Genomic DNA, 27,303 nt, shown 5'->3' on the forward strand with positions numbered 1-27,303 from the left:
CAAGAAGAATATAATAATTCCTATCCCAAAGAAAGCAGGTGTTGACAGATGTGAAAATTACCAAACTATCAGTTTAATAAGTCACGGCTGCAAAATACTAACGCAAATTCTTTACAGACGAATGGAAAAACTGGTAGAAGCCGACCTCGGGGAAGATCATTTTGGATTCCGTAGAAATATTGGAACACGTGAGGCAATACTGACCCTATGACTATCCCCAATGTTATTCAGTCTGTATATTGAGCAAGCAGTAAAGGAAACAAAAGAAAAATTCGGAGTAGGTATTAAAATCCATGGAGAAGAAATAACAACTTTAAGGTTTGCCAATGACATTGTAATTCTGTCAGAGACAGCAAAGGACCTGTAAGAGCAGTTGAATGCAATGGACAGTGTCTTGAAAGGAGGATATAAGATGAACATCAACAAAATCAAAACGAGGATAATGGAATGTAGTCGAGTTAACTAGGGTGATGGTGAGGGAATTAGATTAGGAAATGGAACACTTAATGTAGTAAATGAGTTTTGCTATTTGGGGAGCAAAATAACTGATGCTGGTCGAAGTAGAGAAGATATAAAATGTAGACTGGCAATGGCAAGGAAAGTGTTTTTGAAGAAGAGAAATTTGTTAACATCGAGTATAGATTTAAGTGTCAGGAAGTCGTTTCCGAAAGTATTTGTATGGAGTGTAGCCATGTATGGGAGTGAAACATGTTTAGACAAGAAGAGAATAAAAGCTTTTGAAATGTGGTGCTACAGAAGAATGCTGAAGATTAGATGGGTAGATCACGTAACTAATGAGGAGGTATTGAATAGAATTGGGGAGAAGAGGAGTTTGTGGCACAACTTGACTAGAAGAAGGGATCGGTTGGTAGGACATGTTCTGAGGCATCAAGGGATCACCAATTTAGTGTTGGAGGGCAGTGTGGAGGGTAAAAATCATAGAGGGAGACCAAGAGATGAAAACACTAATCAGGTTCAGATGGATGTAGGCTGTAGTACATACTGGAAGATGAAGCAAGTTGCCCAGGATAGAGTAGCATGGTGAGCTGCATCAAACCAGTCTCAGGACTGAATACCACAGCAACAACAACAACATGCATGTATAAGAAATACAGTTCTCGATTTACTTGCATCACACTTTATTAACCATGTTGGAGTTTGGAAGCTTAGCACTATTTTCAGCTGTCAGTCTGGAAATTTTGCTCATTAGCAAAGCTCTGTGACTTTCTCACATTTTTCCAGTGTATTTATCCTGGTGAGATCAGGATCTGAAACTACTAATGATGTTACATTTCTGAGAGTGATTTTGAAAGGTAAAATCAAAGAATGATATTTAAAAATGAAGATCAGCAATCAAAATGTGTCCTAATTAATATCTAGTTTTGTAGTGTTCTTTGCAGATAAACATTTTCAATTCCTCAAGATAGGTAATGGGTGTAGAAACAGAGCCTTGTGAGGAATCCTGTTAACTCACAAAGATTTTAATATCAGTAAAATGTTAGGATCAGAAATTTTTATAAACAGTTGTTAGATCAAGCATAGTGGCTGCAGTGAATGTATGCTGCTCTCTCCCCCCCACCCCCACCCTCTGCTAACATCAGTGTCACATATAGAAAAAATGGAATATTTTTGTAACAGCCATATCAACTGTATTGGCTGAGATGATTTTCTTGCTCTCCTCCTGCACAGGTGGCTGTAATGAAAACCCATTACACTTGGTACCAGTGCCCCTCTCTGATCCACATTTTTCTCTTGCTACCTCCCCACCCTCTCAAAGTGCCCTGACAGTGGGTCAGTATGAAAACACTAAGTTACTGAAAGCTTAAGCTGAAATTTTTTGAGTGCACACTTGTACATTTTTACATACATAATGATGAGAAACATTTGTAGACAAGCAAGTTGGATGAAGGAACAAAAAGAAAAAAAAAACAGCATTCAGAGATATGTCAGGTGATGATTCCTGCAGCCAAAAGTTAAGGACAGAAGTGTACTTTATATAAGTACTGATTAGCGATGCAAGTATAGTGGGCAATCTTGGATTTTTCATTATTGTTTGTTTTAATTAATTTCCACTTCTAATATGAACATGCCATTTTGTTGTTTGTTGCTACGTCAAGGAACTGTATAATTTCACTGCATTTTTTTTTTCGTAAATTGCAAAATACACATCATGTGTGAAGGTGAATGTGGAGAGTTTAGTGGAAAAAATCAGCACTCACAAGTGTGTGAAGAACCACAATTAAACACCAACTACTCATGTCTAATTGGAGCAAACAGCAATTTTGAATGGTGTAGGTGTTGAAGAAATGCTAGGGTGTGGAGTGGGACCACATGCGGAGGATTGGGAAAATAACACTTGGTTGGATTAAGTAGGAATGTGCAGGGTGTAAGTTGGAGGATGAATGTGCTGGGAGGAGCATAGAGAGAGAAAATAGTGGGAGAGTTCAGGAGAAGGATACAAATCAGGAGAAAGATATATGAACTGATTCCAAAAAGAGGGCTGGCACAGAATAGAAGAGAGATGTGTAGCATTAATCTCATGTAGTGAGACTAGAGTAAAATGGATTGGAAATAGAATGGGAGTTGAGAAAAGTAGGCAGAGGAACTGGTGGAAATGAAACCCTGCTGTAATCCATACCATCTAACTCTTTGGAATGTTTCCCTATCTCCTATGTCTTTTTCCTGACTTATGTCCTTCAGTCTATACTCTTCCCTGTATCTCTCCTTGTGTTCCTTCCAGCATGCCCACCACTGCACCTATCTATTGGTTCTAACCCAGCATCACCTTTTCTAACATACTTTTCTGCAATTCCCCCCTCTCTCCATTCTATGCTGGACTTACCCAGGTCTTCCCTCTATTATTTATTCAATTTTTGTTTGTGACTACTTCTGCTTCTTAAAATAGACAAAAGTTCATTAGGGTGTATGATAACTTAGGACAAGATTTTGAAATATGCATTTTGGTGATGTCATATTTATATCCATAATAAACATTGCTAAAAGGGATGGGAATTTTATTGATGCCACATAAAACTAATAAATTCACATACATCTGGTAAATTTTTTCCATTTCATTTGAGTTAGTACTTTTACAAGCATTATTCTCTCATAAAATTATTCTCAGAAGTGCCAGAGAAACTGGTATAAGTATGCATGTTCAAGTACAGAGATATGTAAACAGGCAGAATAGGGTGCTGTGGTCAACATTGCCTATATAAGGCAACAAGTGTCTGGCACAGTTGTTACATTGGTTACCGCTGCTACAATGCGAGGTTATCAAGATTTAAATGAGTTTGAATGTGGTGTTGTAGTCAGCGCATGAGTGATGGGACACAGCATTTCTGAGATAGTGACGAAGTGGGGATTTTTCCATATGATTATTTCATGAGTGTACTGTGAATATCAGGAATTCGTTAAAACATCAAATCTCCAACATCGCTGCAGGCAGAAAAAGATCCTGCAAGAACGGGACCAATGATGACTGAAGAGAATAGTTCAACATGGCAGAAGTGCAACCCTTCCACAAAATGCTACAGATTTCAATGCTGGGCCATCAACAAGCGTCATCTTGTGAATCATTCAATGGAACATCATCAGTATGGGCTTCGAGCCGAAGGTCCACTCGTGTACCCTTGATGACTGCACGAAACAAAGCTTTATGCCATGCCTGGGCCTGTCAGTATTGACACTGGGCTGTTGATGACTGGAAACATGTTGCCTGGTCAGACAAGTCTCATTTCAAATTGTATCGAGCAGATGGACATGTACAAATATGGAGACAACCTCATGAATCCATGGACCCTGCATGTCAGCAGGGGACTGTTCAAGCTGGTGGAGGCTCTGTAATGGTGTGGGGCATGTGCAGTTGGAGTGATATGGGACCCCTGATACCTCTAGATACAACTCTGACAGGTGACACGTACATAAGCATTTTGTGTGATCACCTGCATCCATTCATGTCCATTGTGCATTCAGACAGACTTGGGCAATTCCAGCAGGACAATGCAACACGCCAGACATCCAGAACTGCTACAGTGTAACTCCAGGAATGCTCTTCTGAGTTTAAACAGTTCCACTGGCCACCAAACTCTAGACATGAACGTTATTGAGCATAGCTGGGATGCCTTGCACCTTGCTGTTCAGAAGAGATCCGCACCCCATTGTACTCTTATGGATTTAAGGACAGTCCTGCAGGATTCATGGTATCAATTCCCTCCAGCACTACTTCAGATATTAGTCGAGTCCATGCCATGTTGTGTTGCGGCATTTCTGCATGCTCATGGGGTCCCTACATGATATGAGGCAGGTGTACCACTTTCTTTGGCTCTTCAGTGTAGTTGCAAAAATATCAAGTAAAAGTAAAAATGACTAATAGTATGATAGCAACAATTCCAATAAAAAAATTTCCTATTCTTAAGACCTTCCAACATAGACACTAATACAGCTCTCTTTGGATTGCAAATCTAATTACTGAGGTACTTGTGCATTGACTAGTGGTATATGAAAATCATGAAAGATTGATGCACAAAGCTTATGACAACGAGAACCAGAGAAAATAAGGTTGCAAAAATGATATGGCAAGAAGGATATGACTCTGCACTGAAAGACCTAAGTTGAAAGATATCCACTGGACTTGATGAATTTCCCTCAGAATTATTGACATCTTTGGGAAAGCCAACTGTGACAAAATTATTCCACCTTGTATGCAAGATACTTCAGATGGGTGAAAGACTCTCAGGCATTCAGAGATGTCATTAAGGGAGATACTCAGAAGTTTGTTATAGACCAGCAGTTTTCAAACATTTTGGATCATGGCTTACTTGAGCTGAAAATAAACAGCTGTGGCTCCTTTCACATATGACATCCAATGCAACTCAAAATGTAGGTTAAATAAACACAAGTTTTTTTTAAAGAAGAATGAGAGTAGTTATGTATTTGTTATCTTTTGATGTGATACATGTTAATCAATTTTTAATGGTATTTCATTTTATTCTTGCAAATCAGGGGGAAGGATAAATCTGCTTCTTCATCAACAATTCTTCAAATCCTGGCACAAGATTGGAAATTGTGTCTTGCATCTATTTCTTTACATTCATTCACAATCTATATATTATGTTTTGACTACCAATGCTGCAAAGCCTACCTCTTATAAGGAGGATGTTTTAAAAGGTATCAGAACTCATATGGGCTTGTTACCTACTTGCAAATACTAATAACCTTTAAACTGATTGTAAATCAATAGAAATAAATAAGTAATATAGGTTGTTCTGACTACAGTCTACCATGCTGCCATAGTAGCAACAGTTACTTGGGACCTGCTACATATTACTCCTCATGCGGACACTTTAGATTTTTTCAGGAAGCTAATAAACCAAATTATTATTTTATTACGTAGTTTGAAAACCCCTGCTACAGTCTAAGATGAAACTTTTTCACCAGTTATGAGATGTAGTATCCTTAGAGCTCTCACTAGTGTAGCTGTAAATCTTGATCTTAAGATTTATCATTTTGATATTAAGACTGCTTTTTTGCGTGGCTAATTGGAGAACAACATTGTCACAAAACAACTAGATGGTTTTATGTCAAAAGGGAATGAAAGCAAGGTCTGTAAACTAAACATGGCCATTTACAGTTTAAAACAGTCAGTTAGACAGTGGAATGAAAAGACAAAAATTGTACTTTGAGACCTTGGTTATGTTGCAAATACTGATGAAAATTGTTTGTTCATTAAAAGGTCACCTAACAATCTTGCAACTGTTACTTTGTATGTTGACAATTTTTATGTCTTTTTGTAATAATAACGTGATAAAAGACAAGTTGTGGCAGGGATCTAGGAGAAGGAAAGTCTTGCCTAGACATATGTACAACTAGAAACTGAGATAAATCTAGTTTAAAACTTGACTATATTGCAGATGTGCTGAAACATTTTAATATGTCTGATTGTACTCCTGCAGGAGCACCCACAGTGGGGTGGGGTGGGGGGGCTACATTAAGGCTTTGGGATGTGCAAGATGATGCATTTAAACTGCAATATCAGGAACTAGTGGTATTTTTGTTGTAGTATTAACACAAGGCCTGATATATCTTATACAGCTAGTATTTTAAGCCAATATAATTGTAAGATTACTAGTGTGCATTGGAAAGTAGCAAAAAAAGCTTTTCATTATCTCAAGGGTACTGTGAATTATGGCATTGTGTTTAACAAAGGAGATTGTAAAGATCTAAATGTAACTGGTTATGTTGACTTACATTTTGTAGATGGTGTAACTACTGGGTTGTCACAAATGGGATAGCTTTTCTGTTGGCAAAAAATATTATTTCCTTGGAAGGCAAAAAAACTGAAGGATGTTGCAGCCTAAACTACTTAAATGCTATAATAATTTTTAGTGACAACCAGAGTTCTGTTAGACCATCAAAAATCCTGTGTTATGATCTAGAGTGACATTTCATCTAAAGGACACTTCATCAGACAGTGTGTAAAAGGAAGTGAGACTGTAGCAGTCAAACAAAATGCCTGCTGATGTATTAACTAAACCACTTGCTCGGGAGCAACACCTTTCCCTTATCAAGTTGAAATTTTCATCAGATTAAGTGGTAGTGTTGCAGTGTTGGTAATCTGGCTCCATTTTTATCTTTGTCATTGCTGTCTATGAGGTGTGCAGTAGCTTTGTGTTATTGTTCCTTTGGTCTTTGTATGTGATGGAACATGTTCCTGTGAAATTACACATTATGAACAATGCAACTGTTATTCATATTAATCATCATGAACACCAACACATTCTGATCATGCTCTGCTAACAGCTACCCAAAGTGTGTCAGATTTTTGTAGCAAAAATCTTAAATAATAATTTATAATGTATTTTATTGTCTTTATATCTCTCAGAGTACCAGTACTTTTACCAAATACTTTTCTTTGGTCTTCTCAAAAGAAAACCTTTTCAGTGACAGTATGGTCAAGTGGAACAAATTCTGTGGGAACAACCTTATGAATGTCAAATAAAATATTAGCAAAGTCTTGATATTGCAGCAATGTCTTGATGTTGCAGCAATGTTGGCACTTTTTTTTTTTTTTTCAACTATGGATGAAAAGTTTCTGTTTCACATTCAGGACTGTAATAGCTTGCAAATGACTCATTGTTTATTATGGCTGCACAGATTGTTTTGCACCTATTAAAGTGTTGCTTGAAGCTCAATACACATTTGTTGTCAGTGATCTTATTCATCATCACTGACATTTGTCACATATTCAGTTCAACAACTTGAATCCATTAACATGTGTCATATGACTGTTCACCAACTTGAATGCACAGACATGTCTCATAATATTATAAACCTCTTGGATTACCCACCTCCTGCTACACCATATCACTACAAGCACTTTAATAATTGCTTCAACAATGTTGGAAAAGATAGATTGCTATTTACCATAAAGAAGACACATTAAGTCCACTATGGTAAGCAGCAATCTATCTTTTCCTACATTGTTGATATTTCTACCTGGAGTTTCCAGTGTTTGATAACTGCTCCCACAGATTTGTGAGGAGGCTAACATACGAGGTGTGGCTAGAAAAAAACCGGACTAGTACTGGTGAAACAATAAAACGAATGCAATAAGGCTGAAAGTCGCGTGGCCTGTCACGTGACTCTCACTCCGCCTACTGCTCGAGTTTCATCTGCCTCCTGCACTCAGTCTGTTTTAAGTAGTTAACGTTTTGTCTGTGCGTCGGAAAATGTTGAGTGTACAGAAAGAACAGCGTGTTAACATCAAATTTTGTTTCAAACTAGGAAAATCTGCAAGTGAAACGTTTGTAATGTTACAACAAGTGTACGGCGATGGTTGTTTATCGCGAACACAAGTGTTTGAGTGGTTTAAATGATTTAAAGATGGCCGCGAAGACACCAGTGATGACACTCGCACTGGCAGACCATTGTCAGCAAAAACTGATGCAAACATTGAAAAAATCGGTAAACTTGTTTGACAAGATCGCCGTTTAACAATCAGAGCAGTGTCTGAGTTAACAGGAGTTGACAAGGAAAGTGTTAGGCAGATTCTTCATGAAAGTTTCAACATGAACAAAGTGTGTTCAAAAATGGTTCCAAAGTGTCTCACAATTGAACAGAAGGAACGCCGAAGAATGATTTGTTCTGACATCCTGGAAAACATTGAAAGTGATCCCACCTTCTTACAAAATGTTATTACTTGCGATGAATCGTGGTTTTTTACTTACGATCCCGAAACTAAACGCCAATCGATGCATTGGAAAACTCCTGGTTCTCCACGACAAAAAAAGCACGAATGTCAAAATCGAAATTCAAGGCAATGATGATTGTTTTTTTTTTGACATCAAAGGGATTGTGCACATTGATTGGGTACCAGAGGGACAAACAGTGAATCAGCATTATTACATTAGCGTCCTGGCTACCCTACGTGAGCGAGTACGGAGAAAACGGAACAATTTGTGGAGAAAAAAGTCATGGATCCTTCACCAAGACAATGCCCCAGCTCACAGTGCGTTGTCAGTGAAGACGTTTTTGGCAAAACACAACATTCCCATCTTAGATCATCCACCCTACTCACCTGATTTGGCCCCCTGTGACTTTTTTCTTTTCCCCAAAGTCAAGTCAGCTTTGAAAGGAACTAGATTTGAGACTGTTGAAGCAGTAAAAGAAAAAGCGACGGAAGTAATGTATGGACTTACCGAAAATGATCTGCAGCATTGCTATGAACAGTGGAAAATTCGTATGGAGCGGTGTAGAGACCGAGGAGGAGAGTACATTGAAGGAGATAACATGAAATTGTAAATAATTGTAAATAAATGTTTTTTCCAGCATCAGTCCAGTTTTTTTCTAGCCGCACCTCGTATCTTCTGTCTTCCACTGGTTCCTGGTTTTACTAATCAAAAGTCTTTGTTAAAATTTTGGGGGTTTCAACTTCAATTCCTTCAATTAAAAAAAATGTAAAGAAATAAATATTGATGCAGACCTTTCTCCCATTCAAATAGTCATTTCAAAATTTTTATGTAATGGGCAAATTATGAAGAAACCAGCTAACATGTGGACACTCATGGCCAATTGAAGTACACATGAAAGAGCACCAAGTAGCAGAAATTAATTCAGCTAGAATATTCATATTCTCAGAAAATTTTGGTGACTCAGTGTAAATGACAAGATGTGATCGGCGGAAGTACCTATATTCCACTCTTACAACACATTCATGCTCAGTATATGCTACTTAGTGATATTATTACCTTCCTCATTAACTCAAAAATTAAAATTAAAATTTTTCTTGTTTTTTCAGCTTGAACTTGCACAGTCTTTAGGTGTGCAGCCAATGAAGACAGTACCCATCAAGACATAGTAGACAGTCTCTGGATGCATGTACTTCAGGAAAAAGATTGACAAGGAAAGAAAGACCAAAATTGAGCCAGAAACTCGTGTCAATTGCATTTATTTTGATGGCCAACAAGACGTATAGAAAGAATTTGTAATGCATTTGTTAACACAGCACTGATATGTTATCAAGTTTATAGCAGTCGTTAAAGTTTTCAGTGTTTATTAAAGAAACAACCTGTTTTCAAGAGTTTTATAATTTGCACCAGTTCAGATATACACTTTTTTCTTAGAGTCATGAACAGGTTTGACAGAAGAGTTATCATCTCTACAGTGTCTATGAGAGTACAGTATAATTATTTTCATCTGTATTTATCCCTTATTAATAGCTTCACTTTTATTCCTTAGTCTTCCCAACAGAGAACAGTGGTTTTTAAGTCCAGCTTCTTTTGCTGTAATAATAATTGCCAGCTTTTAGAAAATGGGAATTAACACATTATATAACTCTTATTCATTCATGTTCTCTAGCATAATGCTTTCAACTAATTTCTCATGTAAAAAATTTCTCAGGTAAATATATCATTTTTGCAAAAGAAAGCCATTAGCATCAGCCAAATGCTGAAGCCTGCCAAAAAAGGCTGACAGTACACCTGTTAAATGGTGAAATTTCTTCTAGATTCAAAATGCTACATTGTTAATGAGAACTGAATTACTGCCATTTAAAATAAACTATAAGTAGATATCTCTGTATTCAGCTGAAAAAACCATGGATAATCCTGTTTGCTCTGTGAAGTTTTCCAGGAATTTCACATTTCAACTTGTGATGGAAGTGATCAGTTACGATTGGTGCATAATAACTGATGACATGGCACATACCTTAGGGCGTTCTTACGGGACCATGTTAAACGTAATTCATAAGGATCTATCCCTACAGGAGCTCGTGCATGCCAGTGAAAAAGGATATGATTTTCTAACTTGAATAACTGCAGTGGATGAGACATGGGTTTATTATTAGGTACCTGAATCAAAACAGTCCTGCAGTGTGTCATATTACTGACATATCAAACTCTGGTTAGAATGTTAGTGCTACAACTATAAAATCTTTGTCTGAACTAAGATAGGTGATATGCTGCAAACAATATGGACTCCTGACAGTGGGCATGATTCACCTGGCTGACAATTTCCACCCTCACACAGCAAGGCCAGCCACTGTTTATTATAGACATTTCTCTGGGAATGTTTGGAATTATACATACTGTATAGCCATGACTTTGCACCTAGTGATTTTGATGTGCTAGGACTTTTTAAAGATAGGCAGTTAGAGAGATATAATTTTTGTTCCATTGATCCATAGCGAGGAGATACCCAAGAATGCAAAACAGACCATACATTCAGTCAGTAGCCAAAAGAAAAAATGTGAACATCATGTAGTTATCTTATTTAGTCTATGGTTAGCTAACATACTATAAAGTTACTAAATCATTCAGCTAGAGTTATGTAAAGTAATATATTATTCTGCCATCTGTGAACTTACGTACAAGAAAACAGATGCAATTTTCCTTCCACTGAATGTAAGCGAAGTAGTTCTCAAATATGTGGGATAAGTAAAGAAATAAGGAGCACTTATTTTCACAAATCACATTACAGTACTGCAGCTTTTGTGTAACATTCATATTATTTTACATTATTAACAGGATGTATATCAGTCAATCCTACTAAGAAATTTATAAATGGAGTAAAAGACATTGACCACCAGTAAATCATTTAGTGTCCTCTAGAAGTGTACTTTACTGGTAGCTGAATTTTTTATGGCTGTGGCAAGTTGTTGTAAAGTATGATGGAGACCTAGAAATATTACCGACTTGCAATTATGTCTTTGAAGTTTCATTGAATTTTTTTCTATGATGATTGTCTTGTTGTTAATGGACGTGATGAACATTTGTTAAGTAAAATAGGGCCTACACAGTACTGCAACAATTGATTTTTGATCCCTTCATATTTATTGACACACCAAGTTCCATTTTTGATGATCAACTTTGTAACATGCAGGAGTCTCCATACTTGATATGGGTTAGTAAGCTACACCAGCTAACTGTATTTCACTAAGTTCACTGATGGCAGAATAATATATTACTTAACGTGGCTCTAACTGACTGAATTAGTAACTTTACAGAATGGTAGCTAACCATAGAATGAATATAAGAACTACATGATGTTCACATTTATTCTTTTGGCTACTGACTGACTAAGGCTTTCTTTCTGTGTGACACATATTTATAGATGTACGTAGTCAGTTATAAATTGGCAAAATACTCGGCTATTACATTTTAGTTATTAATATAAAAGACAACAGAATTAGAGGGTACAAAGATACAGTAGGCAGTTAAGTGAGTGTATACTCAGCAAATAGCAAAATTATCAATACTACATTATGGAGAGCAATTTAATATGAATTAGGATTGTCACAATTCATTGAAAAGTTTCAAGAAAGCAAACTTCAAAATTAAATAATTAACAAACTAACATGATATTTAAGTGAAAGTATACATTTTTGGAAACAGAAAAATCCTGGCTACAAAACTATGGTATCGAATTTTGCGAAGAAGTAAATTTTATGATTTGAACATTTTGAAAGATAAAAATTTTGAATACAAATAAGTTTTGAAACATGAAGTTTCTGGAAAAAGTAAAATGTCTGTTGAAAGTGGAGAATAAGAACTTTAAAATAAGCTATGTCATTCTCTGCACAAACAAATTTTAGCAAACTTGAAATTTCACGTGCACGTGGTCTACAGATATTGTTGATTACTTCTTTAAATAAAATATTTGCAGGTGAAATAACTATACTATTGTCATCAGTAATTGAGGAAATTACGTAGTGAATAGAAGAGTTATATAAAATATGTTATTTTAGGTTACTACAGTATATGCATTATATACAGGGTGGTCCATTGATAGTGACCGGGCCAAATATCTCACGAAATAAGCATCAAACGAAAAAGCTACAAAGAACGAGACGCGTCTAGCTTGAAGGGGGAAACCAGATGGCACTATGGTTGGCCTTAGGTCAAATGGATATCAACTGCTTTTTTAAAAATAGGAACCCCCATTTTTCATTACAGATACATGTAGTACGTAAAGAAATATGAATGTTTTAGTTGGACCACTTTTTTCACTTTGTGATAGATGGTGCTGTAATAGTCACAAACCTATAAGTATGTGGCATCACGTAACATTCTGCCAGTGTGGACGGTATTTGCTTCGTGATACATTACCTGTGTTAAAATGGACCGCTTACCAATTGCGGAAAAGGTCGGTATCATGTCGATGTATGGCTATTGTGATCAAAATGCCCAACGGGCGTGTGCTATGTATGCTGCTCGGTATCCTGGACATCATCAAAGTGTCCGGATAGTTACATTATTTAAGGAAACAGGAAGTGTTCAGCCACATGTGAAATGTCACCACAACCAGCAACAAATGATGATGCCCAAGTAGTTGTTTTAGCTGCTGTCGCGGATAATCCGCACATCAGTTTCAGACAAATTTTGCGAGTATCAGGAGCCTAAAAAATGTCGGTGTTGAGAATGCTACATCAACATTGATTGCCCCCGTACCATATTTCTATGCACCAGGAATTGCATGGCGACAACTTTGAACACCATGTACAGTTCTGCCACTGGGCACAAGAGAAATTACAGGATGATGACAAATTTTTTGCATGTGTTCTATTTAGCGGTGAAGCGTCATTCACCAACAGCGGTAACGTAAACCGGCATAATATGCAGTATTGGGCAACGGAAAATCCACAATGGCTGCGACAAGTGGAACATCAGCGACCCAGGGTTAATGTATGGTGCGGCATTATGGGAGGAAGTATGATTGGCCCCCATTTTATCAATGGCAATCTAAATGGTGCAATGTATGCTGATTTCCTACGTAATGTTCTACCAATGTTACTACAAGATGTTTCACTGCATGACAGAATGGCGATGTACTTCCAACATGAGGGATGCCCGGCACATAGCTCGCGTGTGGTTGAAGCGGTATTGAGTAACATATTTAACGGCAGGTGGGTTGGTCGTCGAAGCACCATACCATGGCCCACACGTTCACCGGATCTGACGTCCCCACATTTCTTTCTGTGGGGAAAGTTGAAGGATATTTGCTACTGTGATCCACCAACAATGCCTGACAACATACGTCAGCACATTGTCAATGCACGTGCGAACGTTACGAAAGCCGAACTACTTGCTGTTGAGAGGAAAGTCGTTACACGTATTACCAAATGCATTGAGGTTGACGGACATCATTTTGAGCATTTATTGCATTAATGTGGTATTTACAGATAATCACGCTGTAACAGTATGTGTTCTCAGAAATGATAAGTTCACAAAGGTACATGTATCACATTGGAACAACCGAAATAAAATGTTCAAACGTACCTACGTTCTGTATTTCAATTTAAAAAATCTACCTGTTAGCAACTGTTTGTCTAAAATTGTGAGCCATATGTTTGTGACTATTACAGCGCCATCTATCACAAAGTGGAAAAAGTGGTCCAACTAAAACATTCATATTTCTTTACGTACATCACAAATATGTAATAAAAAATTGAGGTTGCTATTTAAAAAATGCAGTTGATATCCGTTTGACCTATGGCAGCACCATCTAGCAGGCCAACCTTAGCACCATCTGGTTTCCCCCTTCAAGCTAGACAAGTTCTGTTCTTTGTAGTTTTTTCGTTTGACCCTTATTTTGTGAGATATTTGGCCTGGTCACGATCAATGGACCACTCTGTATATAATGGAGAAAGGAAAGAAAGATGTATTTAAGGAAGAGAATTGTAGCAAGTGGTGCCATCTGATCTCGCTACATCTCATTACCAACTAGAATCTAGGTGATGTGCTGTCACTATTCACACCATAAATGGGAAAGCAGGTTCAGCAAAGCAGACATCAATTACGTATACTGTTTATGATATATTCAGTGATGATTATCCTGTATCCATTGCCTAGAATAATAGAGGGGCCAGGATATGGTCAATGGGGCAACAAAACTGATTGGAGAAAAGAAAAGAAAAAGAAAATAAGGCCTATTAATACACCTGAACCTCTCATCCTACTACATAAAGCGGCTGTTACTTTGTCAGTCAAACCATGTGCCAGAAAGTTTCAGATAGAGCACACTACACAGTATAATGAAAATTCATTCAAGAAACGATCCTCCTAAACTATGGCTAAGCCATTTCTGCATACAGTATTTTCTTGCATGTGTGCTTGTACTGCAAGATATGCAGGGGAATTTCTATGTCATCTGGAAGATGGGATTCATGTTCTGGTGGAAGTAAATCTGTGAGGGCAGGTTGTGAGTCATGCCTGGATAACACAGTCAGCAGAGTATTTGCCCATAAAAGACGAAGGTACCAGATTTGAGCCCCAATCTGGCAGAGTGTTTTTAACTGCCAGGAAGGTTCAAATTGTACACACTTCGCTCCAGAGTGAAAATTCCTTCTGGAGCCATGTGTTATCATGATGACATATCTCTTAATACAATGTGTCTTTCACAAATATTTGGGGAGTAGAAATCATAAATCAACTTTTGTCAAGACTATGCATTTGGAAAGTAATTGAAGTATTCTTATCATTGTTTGAATAAAATAATGCTAATTCAAGTCTGTTATAGGGAACTAACTTTCTCAAGTGAAGCTTTTAAACCTCCTGCTTTGACTGAAATAGTTTAATTGTTACAAAGGACCATTTTTAAAACATGTTATAAATAAGTGGAACAGGGCTTCTGTGCCTGGTTGGCCAGGGTTAGTTTATGGAAACTACCCTGCACAAAACCTGTCTCATTAAGAATAAAAGGTGGATTTGACTATGAATAAATGTTAGCAATACTAAGCATATTTAATAAAAAGGAAACCAAAATTGATAACTTGAATCACATGGTAACAACTGATAGAATCAGTTTCTAAGTAATGTTACATCAGAAATACCTTTCAATACATGAAAAGTTAAGTTAAAGCAAGGAGATTTCACTTGGAAGAAATTGATCACAATATTACTTTACTGCTTGAAATCAATATTTGACTGTTAAAGTGTGATGAATTCAACATAATTGCATCATATTATGTGTCATACTGGATACAAAACATCATTTGTGTATTCTGCATAGTCCATTATAGTATGCATAGGCACTGTAGTCCATCTCCATTCACTCTGACTGATAACACGATGGTAATCAATGTAAATGGTCAAACAATGCTTACATAACAGCTAGTATACGACATGTATCATTTCACAGGTGGTTCTGTCTTTGATAGTGTATGTTATGCCACCTGGTGCAGATGGTGGTAGATGGGTGCATAGGACAAGTCCTACAGTGGGGATGTTCACAGGAGTATGAGCCATAGGGTAGGGAAATAGGTGCAGAAGGTGCTTAGGGTCTGACCAGCATATCTTGTTAAATTGGCGGGGGGGGGGGGCTACAAAAAGCTATTCTAGTTGTGCTGGGCAAAATGTCGGGCAGAACAGGGAATGACTGACTTCAGGAAGTCCTCGCCTTGTCGAAGTAGCTGATTGATGCAGTCAAGTTCAGGATAATACTAAGTGACAAGAGGTGTACTCCATTTTTTTTTTGGAGGAATCAGCAGTATCAGGACTGGATGTGATAGCCCAGGAAATCTGCTTCTGTACTAGGCTGATGGGGTAATTGCATCCAGTGGAGGTGGAGGTGAGAATGGTGGTGTATTGCTGAAAAGAGTCTGCACCTGAACGAACATGTTTACCTCGAATGCCAAATCTTTATGGGAGGGAACATTTGACACGGAAATGATTGCAGCAGTCAAAATGTAGTACTGTTGCTTATTAGTAGGCTTGTCGTGAACAGAATTGTGTAGCTGACCCTCAGTGAGGATGAGGTTCACGTCAAGGAAAATGGCAGGGAAGGTGGAATAGGAACATGTGCAATTTAATTGGGAGAATTTATTTAGAGATTCCAAAAATTTTAGCAGGTCAGCCCTACCATGAGTTCATATGTGTGCCGAAGCAAGCTGGGATATTTTTATTTGCCCTCTTGTTTTGCCATCTGCCTCAACAAATTCTTTTTTTTTTGTTTTAACTAATTACCATTAACATACGTTAGTGTAATCTGCATTTTCATGAAAGAGGAAGGTTGGCCCTCAGTCTTAAAGAAAATAGCACCAGATCTAAATTTGTGCTTAGTTTTGTGTAAATCATCAATTTCTAATTTATTTTGACTATTCCTCATTAATACTTTTGTTACGGGGTGAAATCAGTAATTATTTCATAACTTAAATTCTATTGTTGACTTATAAACAAATATAAATTCTGTACCAATTATAAACATTTGGTTGAAAGTTTCCATTTGGCTCTATTCAAAAACATGTTAGCAAGGCCAGCCCTTCATTAATACCAAAGTAATTACCAGATTTGACTAAAGTATTGTTTGTATAACCATATCCATTAATTTCCTCATTTAAACAAATAATACGGCTTAACCCTCATAGTAGAAGAAACTTCTAAAAAGAACAATTTTTTCAATGTATTCAGTTAATTTAATGAGTTAGGTTTTAATTTTAATTTCTGGAAATTAAACATCAAATGTGTGGTTTCAGGGCCTATTATTGTGATAATATATATATAAGGGCCTGATATTTGGTCCTGAGTCAGTCAGTCCATGGCCGAGTTTCAGACTAGGAACCTGTGTTGGTTAGATCATCAACAATGCATCAATTTAACCATGAAATAAGTGTAAGACAAATAGGCTGTCTGTTAAAACAATGACATTGTCTGTTCAATACGTATCGTATTATTCTGCAAGAACTGTGTGGTTTGGTTTTTACTGCTCATAGATATTCAACAGTAAGCAATTGTAGCAGTATGCTGATGTATGCCTGCAAACTATTAATGAGGCTTATCATAATTTGCTGATAGTTAACTTGGAACTGTGTATTAATTGGGGGGGGGGGGGGGGGGTGGAGGGGTGGGGAGTTGTGAACAGTGAAAGTAAAGAACTGTGAAACGTACACATGCACATGTGCACCTGTTGGCTACATCATTTAAAGTGGTCAGTGTTGAACTTCCACCCCCCCCCCCCCCCATTTTTCAGCCATTTGGGTTCTTCCCCCAGACACTAGCTTCTTAGAACTCCACAGGTGGGAAATGACATTACAAAATGTCTTTGGTTCTTGCCACTCACATGGCCTTAATTAATGTTAATTTTGTTTGCTCTCAACATTTCTTCTGAGTAAATATTCTTTTTGTGACTCCCTTTTAGAATTCTAAATCTTGTATTCTGACCTTCCTCCCCCCCCCCCCCCCCCCCACCCTCTCCCCAACTGCTACAAATACTGTACACTTAGTTCTCTGCAGTCTTGTGTGATGTTTTGTCAGTAATCTCTATCTTGATTATAAACCCTACATTTCACCTCTAAGCTCCCAGGTTTTCAATTTCATCCAGTGCACTTCCCAACTGTCAGTCTTTCCTTCTAATCCCATTTGGTAAGTCTTCCATGAGCTGGGGTTCTAGGGGACTTTTCCAAACTCTCCACGTTTCATAAATCTCATCAATCCCTTTTCTTCATTTCTCTTTCTTCCTCTTCAACCCTTCTGCCAGAAGAAGCCACAGGCTATGAAAGCTTCAAATTTCCATAGCCTTTATACATGGGTGTTCTCCTGCTGCTGCTTGGTGAGCAGATTTTTTATACATCCAGTTGCATTCTATTTTATACAATTGAAAAGTGATTATTTCCATAAATTTATTGCTGTGCAATACACAGTTTATTAGCACCCACCGTTACGTACATGTACATTTTGATATGACTGATTTCTGTTTATCACATCTTCAGATATATGAAACAATTAAAATGAAACTATAGCTACTTGGTATAAACCTAAGTAACAGTTTTTAGTGATAAATACCCACTGAATGATCCACTGTAGTAGGACATGATACAGAGTGATACGAAGTTGGTATCTGTAGAGATGTCATCGGTGAACTTGCAGCTATCGAAGAATGAAGTTATAATGAAATCTAGACCTTTCGCTGCTTACAGGCACTGATAAATATTAACGGGGACAGTTGAAAAATGTGTGCCCCAACCAGAATACAAACCCAGGGTCTCCTGCTCACATGGCAGATACTCTTTCTGACTGAGCCATCAAGGACACAGAGGATAGTGCGACTGCAAGGACTTATCTCTGCCATGCTCCCCGTAAGACCCACATTTCCGACCAACTTCATATGGATAAGGCTTACTGGCCAATGCTCTTCTTCAGTATGGGTGCACTCACCTTGCTCAAACTCGTATGGGAATTGGTATATTGACTGGCGCGAGTAATGAGTATAGTGGGCAGGGACACTACAAATGTAATGTGTGGACAGTAAGTTGGAAATGTGGGTCTTTACGGGGAGCATGGCAGAAAGAAGTCCCTGCAGTCACACTATCCTCTGTGTCCTTGATGACTCAAATCAGATAGAGTGTCTGCCATGTTAGCAGGAGATCCTGGGTTTGAGTCCCAGTTGGGCACTCATTTTCAACTGTCCCCATTGATATTTATCAACACCTGTAAGCAGCGAAAGGTCTAGATTTCGTTATAACTTCATTATACAGATTAGTTACAACTAAACCTCCCACTATATGCCACATCTTGGCTCAAGCCAGAATGTGAGGTATAGGAAAAGCAAAGAGGGACTGGATGGTAACAGCACAGAAGGAAAGAAATGTGGTGACAGGTAAGAGGGACCATATGCACTCTATTTTTAACCTGACTGCACCATAGTCACAGAAAACAAATATTTTACAATTTTCTTAATGGTTGTGTGATACAGTACTGGAATCCTGTTACTGCTTTATTAAACAGAAAAATGCATAGTGTTGATGAGAATTAGATCTTCCTGCATTTCGCTGCAATTTTCTAATGCTGCAACTTCTCTGCATACTACAGCATCATCCATGAAAACCCGCATGGAACTTCCGACACTATCTACTAGGTCATTTATATACATTGTGAAAAGCAATGGTCCCATAACACTCCCCTGTGGCACGCCAGAGGTTACTTTAACGTCTGTAGACGTCTCTCCATTGAGAACAACATGCTGTGTTCTGTTTGCTAAAAATCTTCGATCCAGCCACACAGCTGGTCTGATATTCTGTAGGCTCTTACTTCCTTTATCAGACGACAGTGCGGAACTGTATCGAATGCCTTCTGGAAGTCAAGGAAAATGGCATCACCTGGGAGCCTGTATCTAATATTTTCTGGGTCTCATGAACAAATAAAGCGAGTTGGGTCTCACACGATCGCTGTTTCTGGAATCCATGTTGATTCCTACAGAGTAGGTTCTGGGTTTCCAGAAATGACATGATACGCGAGCAAAAACATGTTCTAAAATTGTACAACAGATCGATGCCAGATATATAGGTTTATAGTTTTTCACATCTGCTCGACGACTCTTCTTGAAACCTGGAACTACCTGAGCTCTTTTCCAATCATTTGGAACCTTCCGTTCCTTTAGAGACTTGCGGTACACGGCTGTTAGAAGGGGGGCAAGTTCTTTCACATACTCTGTGTAGAATCGAATTGGTATCCCGTCAGGTCCAGTGGACTTTCCTGTGTTGAGTGATTTCAGTTGCTTTTTTATTCCTTGGACACTTATTTGGATGTCAGCCATTTCTTAGTTCGTGCAAGGATTTAGAGAAGGAACTGCAGTGCAGTATTCCTCTGTGAAACAGCTTTGGAAAAAGGTGTTTAGTATTTCAGCTTTACGCGTGTCATCCTCTGTTTCAATTCCATTATCATCCCAGAGTGTCTACATATGCTGTTTTGATCCACTTACTGATTTAACAGACAACGAGACAGGATTTTCAAGAGGGCACGACAATCCAGATGATGCCCTTGACTAAGGAAAAAATGATAAACAGAAGTTCAGTACGCTGTAAATACATTGAGCCACTGAGAGAAATTTTATCTCGGTGATGCAGATACATAAATGCACACAATAACTACAAGCATACAGGAACTATAAAGACACAGTACGCAGACCTAAATTTAAAAAAGCACTACAAACCAAGTATGTCATTTTATTATGTCTGTTATAATGAATTTACTGAAGAAATTGTGGTCAATACATTTACGTTTTAAACTATATTTTGCCCCCATCCCCGCCCATATTTATCGATGTGAACTCAAGGCTAGGTCCACCCATATAATCTGTTCCACTCTTGGCCCACTCATGTGACAAACACTAGAGACGCTACTGGTTGTAAAGCATGAAAAGACTCGCGAAGCTTCGACAGTCGTGTTGCTGTGAAACCAAAGAGAACATCGTATAATATTGTATCTAGCAAAACCTTGTCGACAAACAAAAAATTAATGAAACCAAAATGAGCTTGAGGGGAACTATACGTCAAGCTCTCAAGCATTTGAAAACAAAATTCTGTCTACCGATCTGACAAAAATACTAAGAAGTTTTGGGATTGTGTCAAATCAGTAAACGGATCAATTAGTAACCACACTCATACTAGAATGGAAGATGACAGAGAAAAATATGAAAACAGAGAAGGTCTAAAGAAAATCAGAACGTTTCGTCAACTATTTGAATCATCCTTAGCCAATCTTCATAAGGTAACTTCTGGAGTACAGAAATAAGTGGCGATGTTCCGTATTACTTTGCATCAGTTTCTCAAGTGTAGTACGTTTTAGTAGTGAATACTGCAGGAGACATTCGATGTGCACTAAACTAGCGCACATTTTTCAAGAATGGTAATCCAAGCATACTAGAGATCAGTTACATAGTTGTCAGAAAAAAAGGAGAGAGAGCTTTCAAGGTGGGGAAGGAATATTCTAAATACGCTTAACTTAATTTTGCTTTTATGTAATCTTTCAACAGGCTAAATCCTTCTTTGTGAAAGCAATGTAAGTGGGTAGTGTAATAAGGGTTAAATCAAAAATCTGAACAAAAATGACAAAATTTCACGTTAGTGACAAATGTGAAACTACGAAATTTACATAACAGTTTCGGGATTCTGGGCTCACCTGGGAATTACAGTCCTGTGCTTGCACCGTTCAATTCACCACTGCGGGCTGAGCGAGGAACGGAAAAAAAATGCAATGTGGCGAGGGCCTCTCGTCAGCCATCGGGTAGACGGTTCGCCTGGTGCAAGTCTTTCGAGTTGACGCCACTTCGGCGACTTGCGTGCCGATGAGGATGAAATGATGATGATGACAACACAACACCCAGTCCCTGAGCGGAGAAAATCTCTGACCCAGTTGGGAATCGAACCTGGGCCGTTAGGTATGACATTCTGTCGCCCTGACCACTCAGGACAGCAATAAATTATCTACCTCCTATACAGGGTGTTACAAAAAGGTACGCCAAACTTTCAGGAAACATTCCTCACACACAAAGAAAGAAAATAAGTTATGTGGACATGTGTCCGGAAGCGCTTACTTTCCATGTTAGAGCTCATTTTATTACTTCTCTTCAAATCACATTAATCATGGAATGGAAACACACAGCAACAGAACGTACCAGCGTGGCTTCGAACACTTTGTTACAGGAAATGTTCAAAATGTCCTCCGTTAGCGAGGATACATGCATCCACCCTCCGTTGCATGGAATCCCTGATGCACTGATGCAGCCCTGGAGAATGGCGTATTGTATCACAACCATCCACAATAGGAGCATGAAGAGTCTCTACATTTGGTACCGGTGTTGCGTAGACAAGAGATTTCAAATGCCCCCATAAAAGAAAGTCAAGAGGATTGAGATCAGGAGAGCGTGGAGGCCATGGAATTGGTCCACCTCTACCAATCCATCGGTCACCGAATCTGTTGTTGAGAAGCGTACGAACGCTTCGACTGAAATGTGCAGGAGCTCCATCGTGCATGAACCACATGTTGTGTCGTACTTGTAAAGGCACATGTTCTAGCAGCACAGGTAGAGTATCCCGTATGAAATCATGATAACGCGCTCCATTGAGCGTAGGTGGAAAAACATGGGGCCCAATCAAGACATTGCCATCAATGCCTGCCCAAACGTTCACAGAAAATCTGTGTTGATGACGTGATTGCACAATTGCGTGCGGATTCTCGTCAGCCCACAAATGTTGATTGTGAAAATTTACAATTTGATCACATTGGAATAAAGCCTCACCCGTAAAGAGAACATCTGCACTGAAATGGGGATTGACACATTGTTGGATGAACCATTCGCAGAAGTGTACCCGTGGAGGCCAATCAGCTGCTGATAGCTGATAGTGCCTGCACACGCTGTACATGGTACGGAAACAACTGGTTCTCCCGTAGCACTCTCCATACAGTGACGTGGTCAACGTTACCTTGTACAGCAGCAACTTCTCTGACGCTGACATTAGGGTTTTCATCAACTGCACGAAGAATTGCCTCGTCCATTGCAAGTGTCCTCGTCGTTCTAGGTCCTTCCCAGTCGCGAGTCAGGCTGGAATGTTCCGTGCTCCCTAAGACGCCGATCAATTGCTTCGAACGTCTTCCTGTCTGGACACCTTCGTTCTGGAAATCTGTCTCGATACAAACGTACCGCGCCACGGCTATTGCCCCGTGCTAATCCATACATCAAATGGGCATCTGCCAACTCCGCATTTGTAAACATTGCACTGACTGCAAAACCACGTTCGTGATGAACACTAACCTGTTGATGCTACGTACTGATGTGCTTGATGCTAGTACTGTAGAGCAATGAGTCGCATGTCAACACAAGCACCGAAGTCAACATTACCTTCCTTCAATTGGGTCAACTGGCAGTGAATCGAGGAAGTGCAGTACATACTGACGAAACTAAAATGAGCTCTAACATGGAAATTAAGCGTTTCCGGACACATGTCCACATAACATCTTTTCTCTATTTGTGTGTGAGGATTGTTTCCTGGAAGTTTGGCCGTACCTTTTTGTAACACCCTGTATACATAAATCAAAAAAAGTTTTCCATCACCTCGGTTCCGAGAGTTCCGGAGCCTGTACAGAAAATTGGAATAGAGATCAACATAAACATCATTTCCGCCCTTTTTATTGCTCATGAAAATCACACATTGCATGTTTTACCACCATACATCGAGACCTTCAGAGGTGGTGGACCAGATTGCTGCACACACCGGTACCTCTAATACCCAGTAGCACGTCCTCTTGCATTGAGGGCATGCCTGCATTCATCGTGGCATGCTATCCACAAGTTCATCAAGGCACTATTGGTCCAGATTGTCCCACTCCTCAACGGCGCTTCGGCGTAGATCCCTCAGAGTGGTTGATGGGTCACGTCGTTCATAAACAGCCCTTTTCAATCTATCCCACGCATTTTCGTTAGGGTTTATGTCTGAAGAACATTCCGGTCACTCTAGTCGAGCGATGTCGTTATCCTGAAGGAAGTCATTCAGAAGATGTGCACAATGGGGGCCCGAATTATCGTCCAAGAAGACAAATGCCTCGCCAATATGCTGCCGATATGGTTGCACTACAGCTAGGAGGATGGCATTCACGTATCATACAGCCGTTACGGCGCCTCCTATGACCACCAGTGGTGTAGGTCGTCCCCACATAATGCCACCCCAAAACAGCAGGGAACCTCCGCCTTGCTGCATTCGCTGGACAATGTGTCTAAGGCTTTCAGCTTGACCATGTTGCCTACAAACACATCTCCGACGATTGTCTGGTTGAAGGCATATGCAACACCCATCAGTGAAGAGAACGTGATGCCAATCCTGAGTGGTTCATTCGGCATGTTGTTGGACCCATCTGTACCGCGCTGCATGTAGTTGTGGTTGCAAAGATGGACCTCGCTGTGGACGTCGGGAGTGAAGTTGCGCATCATGCAGCCTATTGTGCACAATTTGAGTCGTAACACGACGTCCTGTGGCTGCACTAAAAGCATTGTTGAACATGGTGGCGTTGCTGTCAGGGTTCCTCCGAGCCATAATCCGTAATATCGGTTATCAACTTCAGAAATAGCCCTTGGACGGCCTGAGCAAGGCATGTCATCGACAATTCCTGTCTCTCTGTATCTCCTCCACGTCCGAACAACTCGCTTCGGTTCACTCAGAGACGCCTGGACACCTCCCTTGTTGAAAGCCCTTTCTGACACACAGTAACAATGCCGACGCGATCGAACGCGGTATTGACCATTTAGACATGATTGAACTACAGACAACACGAGCCGTGCACCTCCTTCCTATTGGAATGACTGGAACCGATCGGCTGTCGGACCCCCCCCCCCCCCCCCCCGTCTAATAGGCGCTGCTCATGCATGGTTGTTTATTTCTTTGGGCTGGTTTAGTGACATCTCTGAATAGTCAAAGGGACTGTGTCTGTGATACAATATCCACTGTCAACGTCTATCTTCAGCAGTGCTGGGAACTGGAGTGATGCAAATTTTTTTTTTTTGATGTGTGTATTTTAACTAAAGAGAAACAGCCATCGGGTTGACTAAATCAGTAATTGGAGCAGCTGATTTCCAGAGGCCATGTCAGTGAAATAACTGATGTTCGGAAAACCGATACTGAGTTAGCTATCAAAATAGACGCAGACCTTAAAACGTCTACATGACAATGAAAAGCAGCTTCTCAAGTTCAGTTATCGCCTTCTCGAAGTCGTGTCGCTTGTGAACATAGCAACTGAGACAATATTGGTCTGACTCATTAGTCGAGAATATGCTCGATGGTGTATGTCCCATTACTGAAGTTCATTCATCCGTGCCAGGTAACATCCCAAATACGGCCAGGCAAGCGAACTACTTTATTAGACGATAAACAGCGGTTGTAATTTCCGGAAAATGCATTCCTCATGAGGCAACGAATACAGCAAATAGGGCCAATGATGTGATTCTTGGGAAGCTCGCACCAGACACTGACAGGCCAAAGTCCTGTTGTATACAGTGCTCTCAGCTGGCGTGGATCTCGAACAAACCAATAATGCTTATTGAGGAGAATGATTTGTAAATGACACTTTACTTGTAAACAAAATATGGCACAGGAATGCTGCATCACTTTTCAGTTTTAGTATATGTCAGGGAATAGTAACCGATTTTGGAAGTCACTGCCATGAAGCTGTTGACGAAGCGAAATGCGTTGGAATTTAGCATTCACAGAATACTCCTTTGGCTAATCCCGCTTGTTCATTCAGCCTACCTCATAGTGACATCTAGATTTTGTGATACCACTGCTAAATTATTAGCTGCATTTCTCTAAGCAGTTGCTGCCTTTTTTCTTCATGGGCCTACTTACAGAGTCTTGAAATTCTTTAATAATGTTTGCTAAGACAGATTGTGCAAGCTTGGCAGAGTCCTGAATGAAGGCAGAGAGAACATACACAATTTTTGGCCAGTTTCTTTGCTATCAGTGTTTTCTAAGGTTTTTAAGAAAGATGTAGTCGCACATCTCAGTACATATAATATTCTGTCAGATTTACAATTTGGTTACAGGAAAGGGATATCCACAAAAATTGCAGTTTTGTTGTTTAGTGTGTGAGGCATTATCAGAGCTACATGATAAGTTGAGGACAGTAGGTATTTCGTTTAACTTAACCTAAGCATATTTTTGCAATACTTCTTCGTAAGGTATAACTTTATGGAAAAATCTCAACAATGATTCACTTCATACCTCGAAAGTAGGAATCAAAAGATTGTCCTCCACAGGGAAGAGGTTTGAATCTAACTGGGGCCAAGTAAAGTGGAGACTGTCACAGGGTTTTGCTCCGTGTCCATTGCTTTTCTTGGCATATTTAAACGATCTGCTGCTAAACTCAACAGATTACACAAAAATTGTTCTGTTTGCAGATGAATCGTGTAATTGTGAAAAATGTAGAGCATGAAACAAATGATGTAGCTAATAGGGTAGTCATTAACTTCAGCATATGACTTTCAGACAGCAGATAAACTCTAAATTCTAACAAATCACTGTGCACACAATTTCTGACACAGAACTCTTGTATAAGCGAAATTTTATTGTCCAAAGGTGATCAGACAGTGCAGTTGACAATTTTAAATTCTTGGAACCGGAGGCAGGTAGAAGGCTTTCTTGGAAGAATAACGTTGAAGAGCTTGTGACAGAAACTGAATGATGCTATGTTTCCTATAAAAATGATCTCCACTTTCTCTGGAATTGAGGTGCGTAGGTTTGTTTACTTTATTTAACTTCACTCTTCGAATGTCGTATGCCATATGGCGTATGATGTGTGCAGGGTGTTTCAAAGATACTTTTACTAACTATGGGGACAAGTTACCTACATCAAAACAAGAAAAATGTTATTATATACATCTGCCCAAAAATTATTTGTTTTCGAGTTGTTGATGAAAGCTGACTCTCAACAGATTTCCAGATTCCAGTACTACAACAACTTCACCTACCTACGCACACATTTGACTCATTGCATCCTAGATGACGTCGTGCTGCCAGGGAGACTTATTTACATTCGCCATTCGTCTCTCTTTAACATGTCCATTGTGTATATTTAGTGGAGATTGTGAGATCTTGTAGTCCTACTGAATAGAATGGATAAAGTTGTGGGGGAAGAATACAATATGAGAATTAATAAAGCAAAAACAAAAGTAATGGCATGCGACAAAAAAGATCAAGTGAAAGTCCAAGTTCATGTAGGCAATGAACTGCTTGAACAAGTTGATAAATTTACTTATCTGGGCAGTAATATTACCAGGGATGGAAGGAGCAAGGCAGAAGTGAGAAGTAGAATTGCTCAAGCAAAGGCTGCTTTTAACAAAAAGAAAAACATCTTAACATCTAAGAGCATCATACTTCAAATCAGGAAAAGATTTTTGAAATCATATGTGTGGAGTGTGGCATGCTATGGATGTGAAACATGGACTCTCGGGACAAAGGAAGACCAGAAGCTAAATTCTTTTGACATGTGGTGCTATAGACGCATGCTCAAAATAAAATGTATCGAGAAGGTCACAAACGAAGTGGTT

The 27,303-nt window shown here is 39.1% G+C and overlaps 1 protein-coding gene across 1 annotated transcript in view; it reads left to right on the forward strand.

Annotated features, from left to right (window-relative positions):
- Window positions 1–9,578, forward strand: part of LOC124798218 (uncharacterized oxidoreductase YjmC-like) — a 246,676-nt gene extending 237,098 nt beyond the window's left edge. Inside the window, exon 10 of the mRNA XM_047261525.1 lies at window positions 9,299–9,578. Coding sequence (XP_047117481.1) covers window positions 9,299–9,358 — 60 coding nt within the window. The 3' untranslated portion in view covers window positions 9,359–9,578. The remainder of the gene's footprint in view (window positions 1–9,298) is intronic.
- The last annotated feature ends 17,725 nt before the right edge of the window (window positions 9,579–27,303 follow it).

This window comes from Schistocerca piceifrons, chromosome 5, assembly GCF_021461385.2.
Source record: "Schistocerca piceifrons isolate TAMUIC-IGC-003096 chromosome 5, iqSchPice1.1, whole genome shotgun sequence".
Classification (NCBI taxonomy): Eukaryota; Metazoa; Arthropoda; class Insecta; order Orthoptera; family Acrididae; genus Schistocerca; species Schistocerca piceifrons.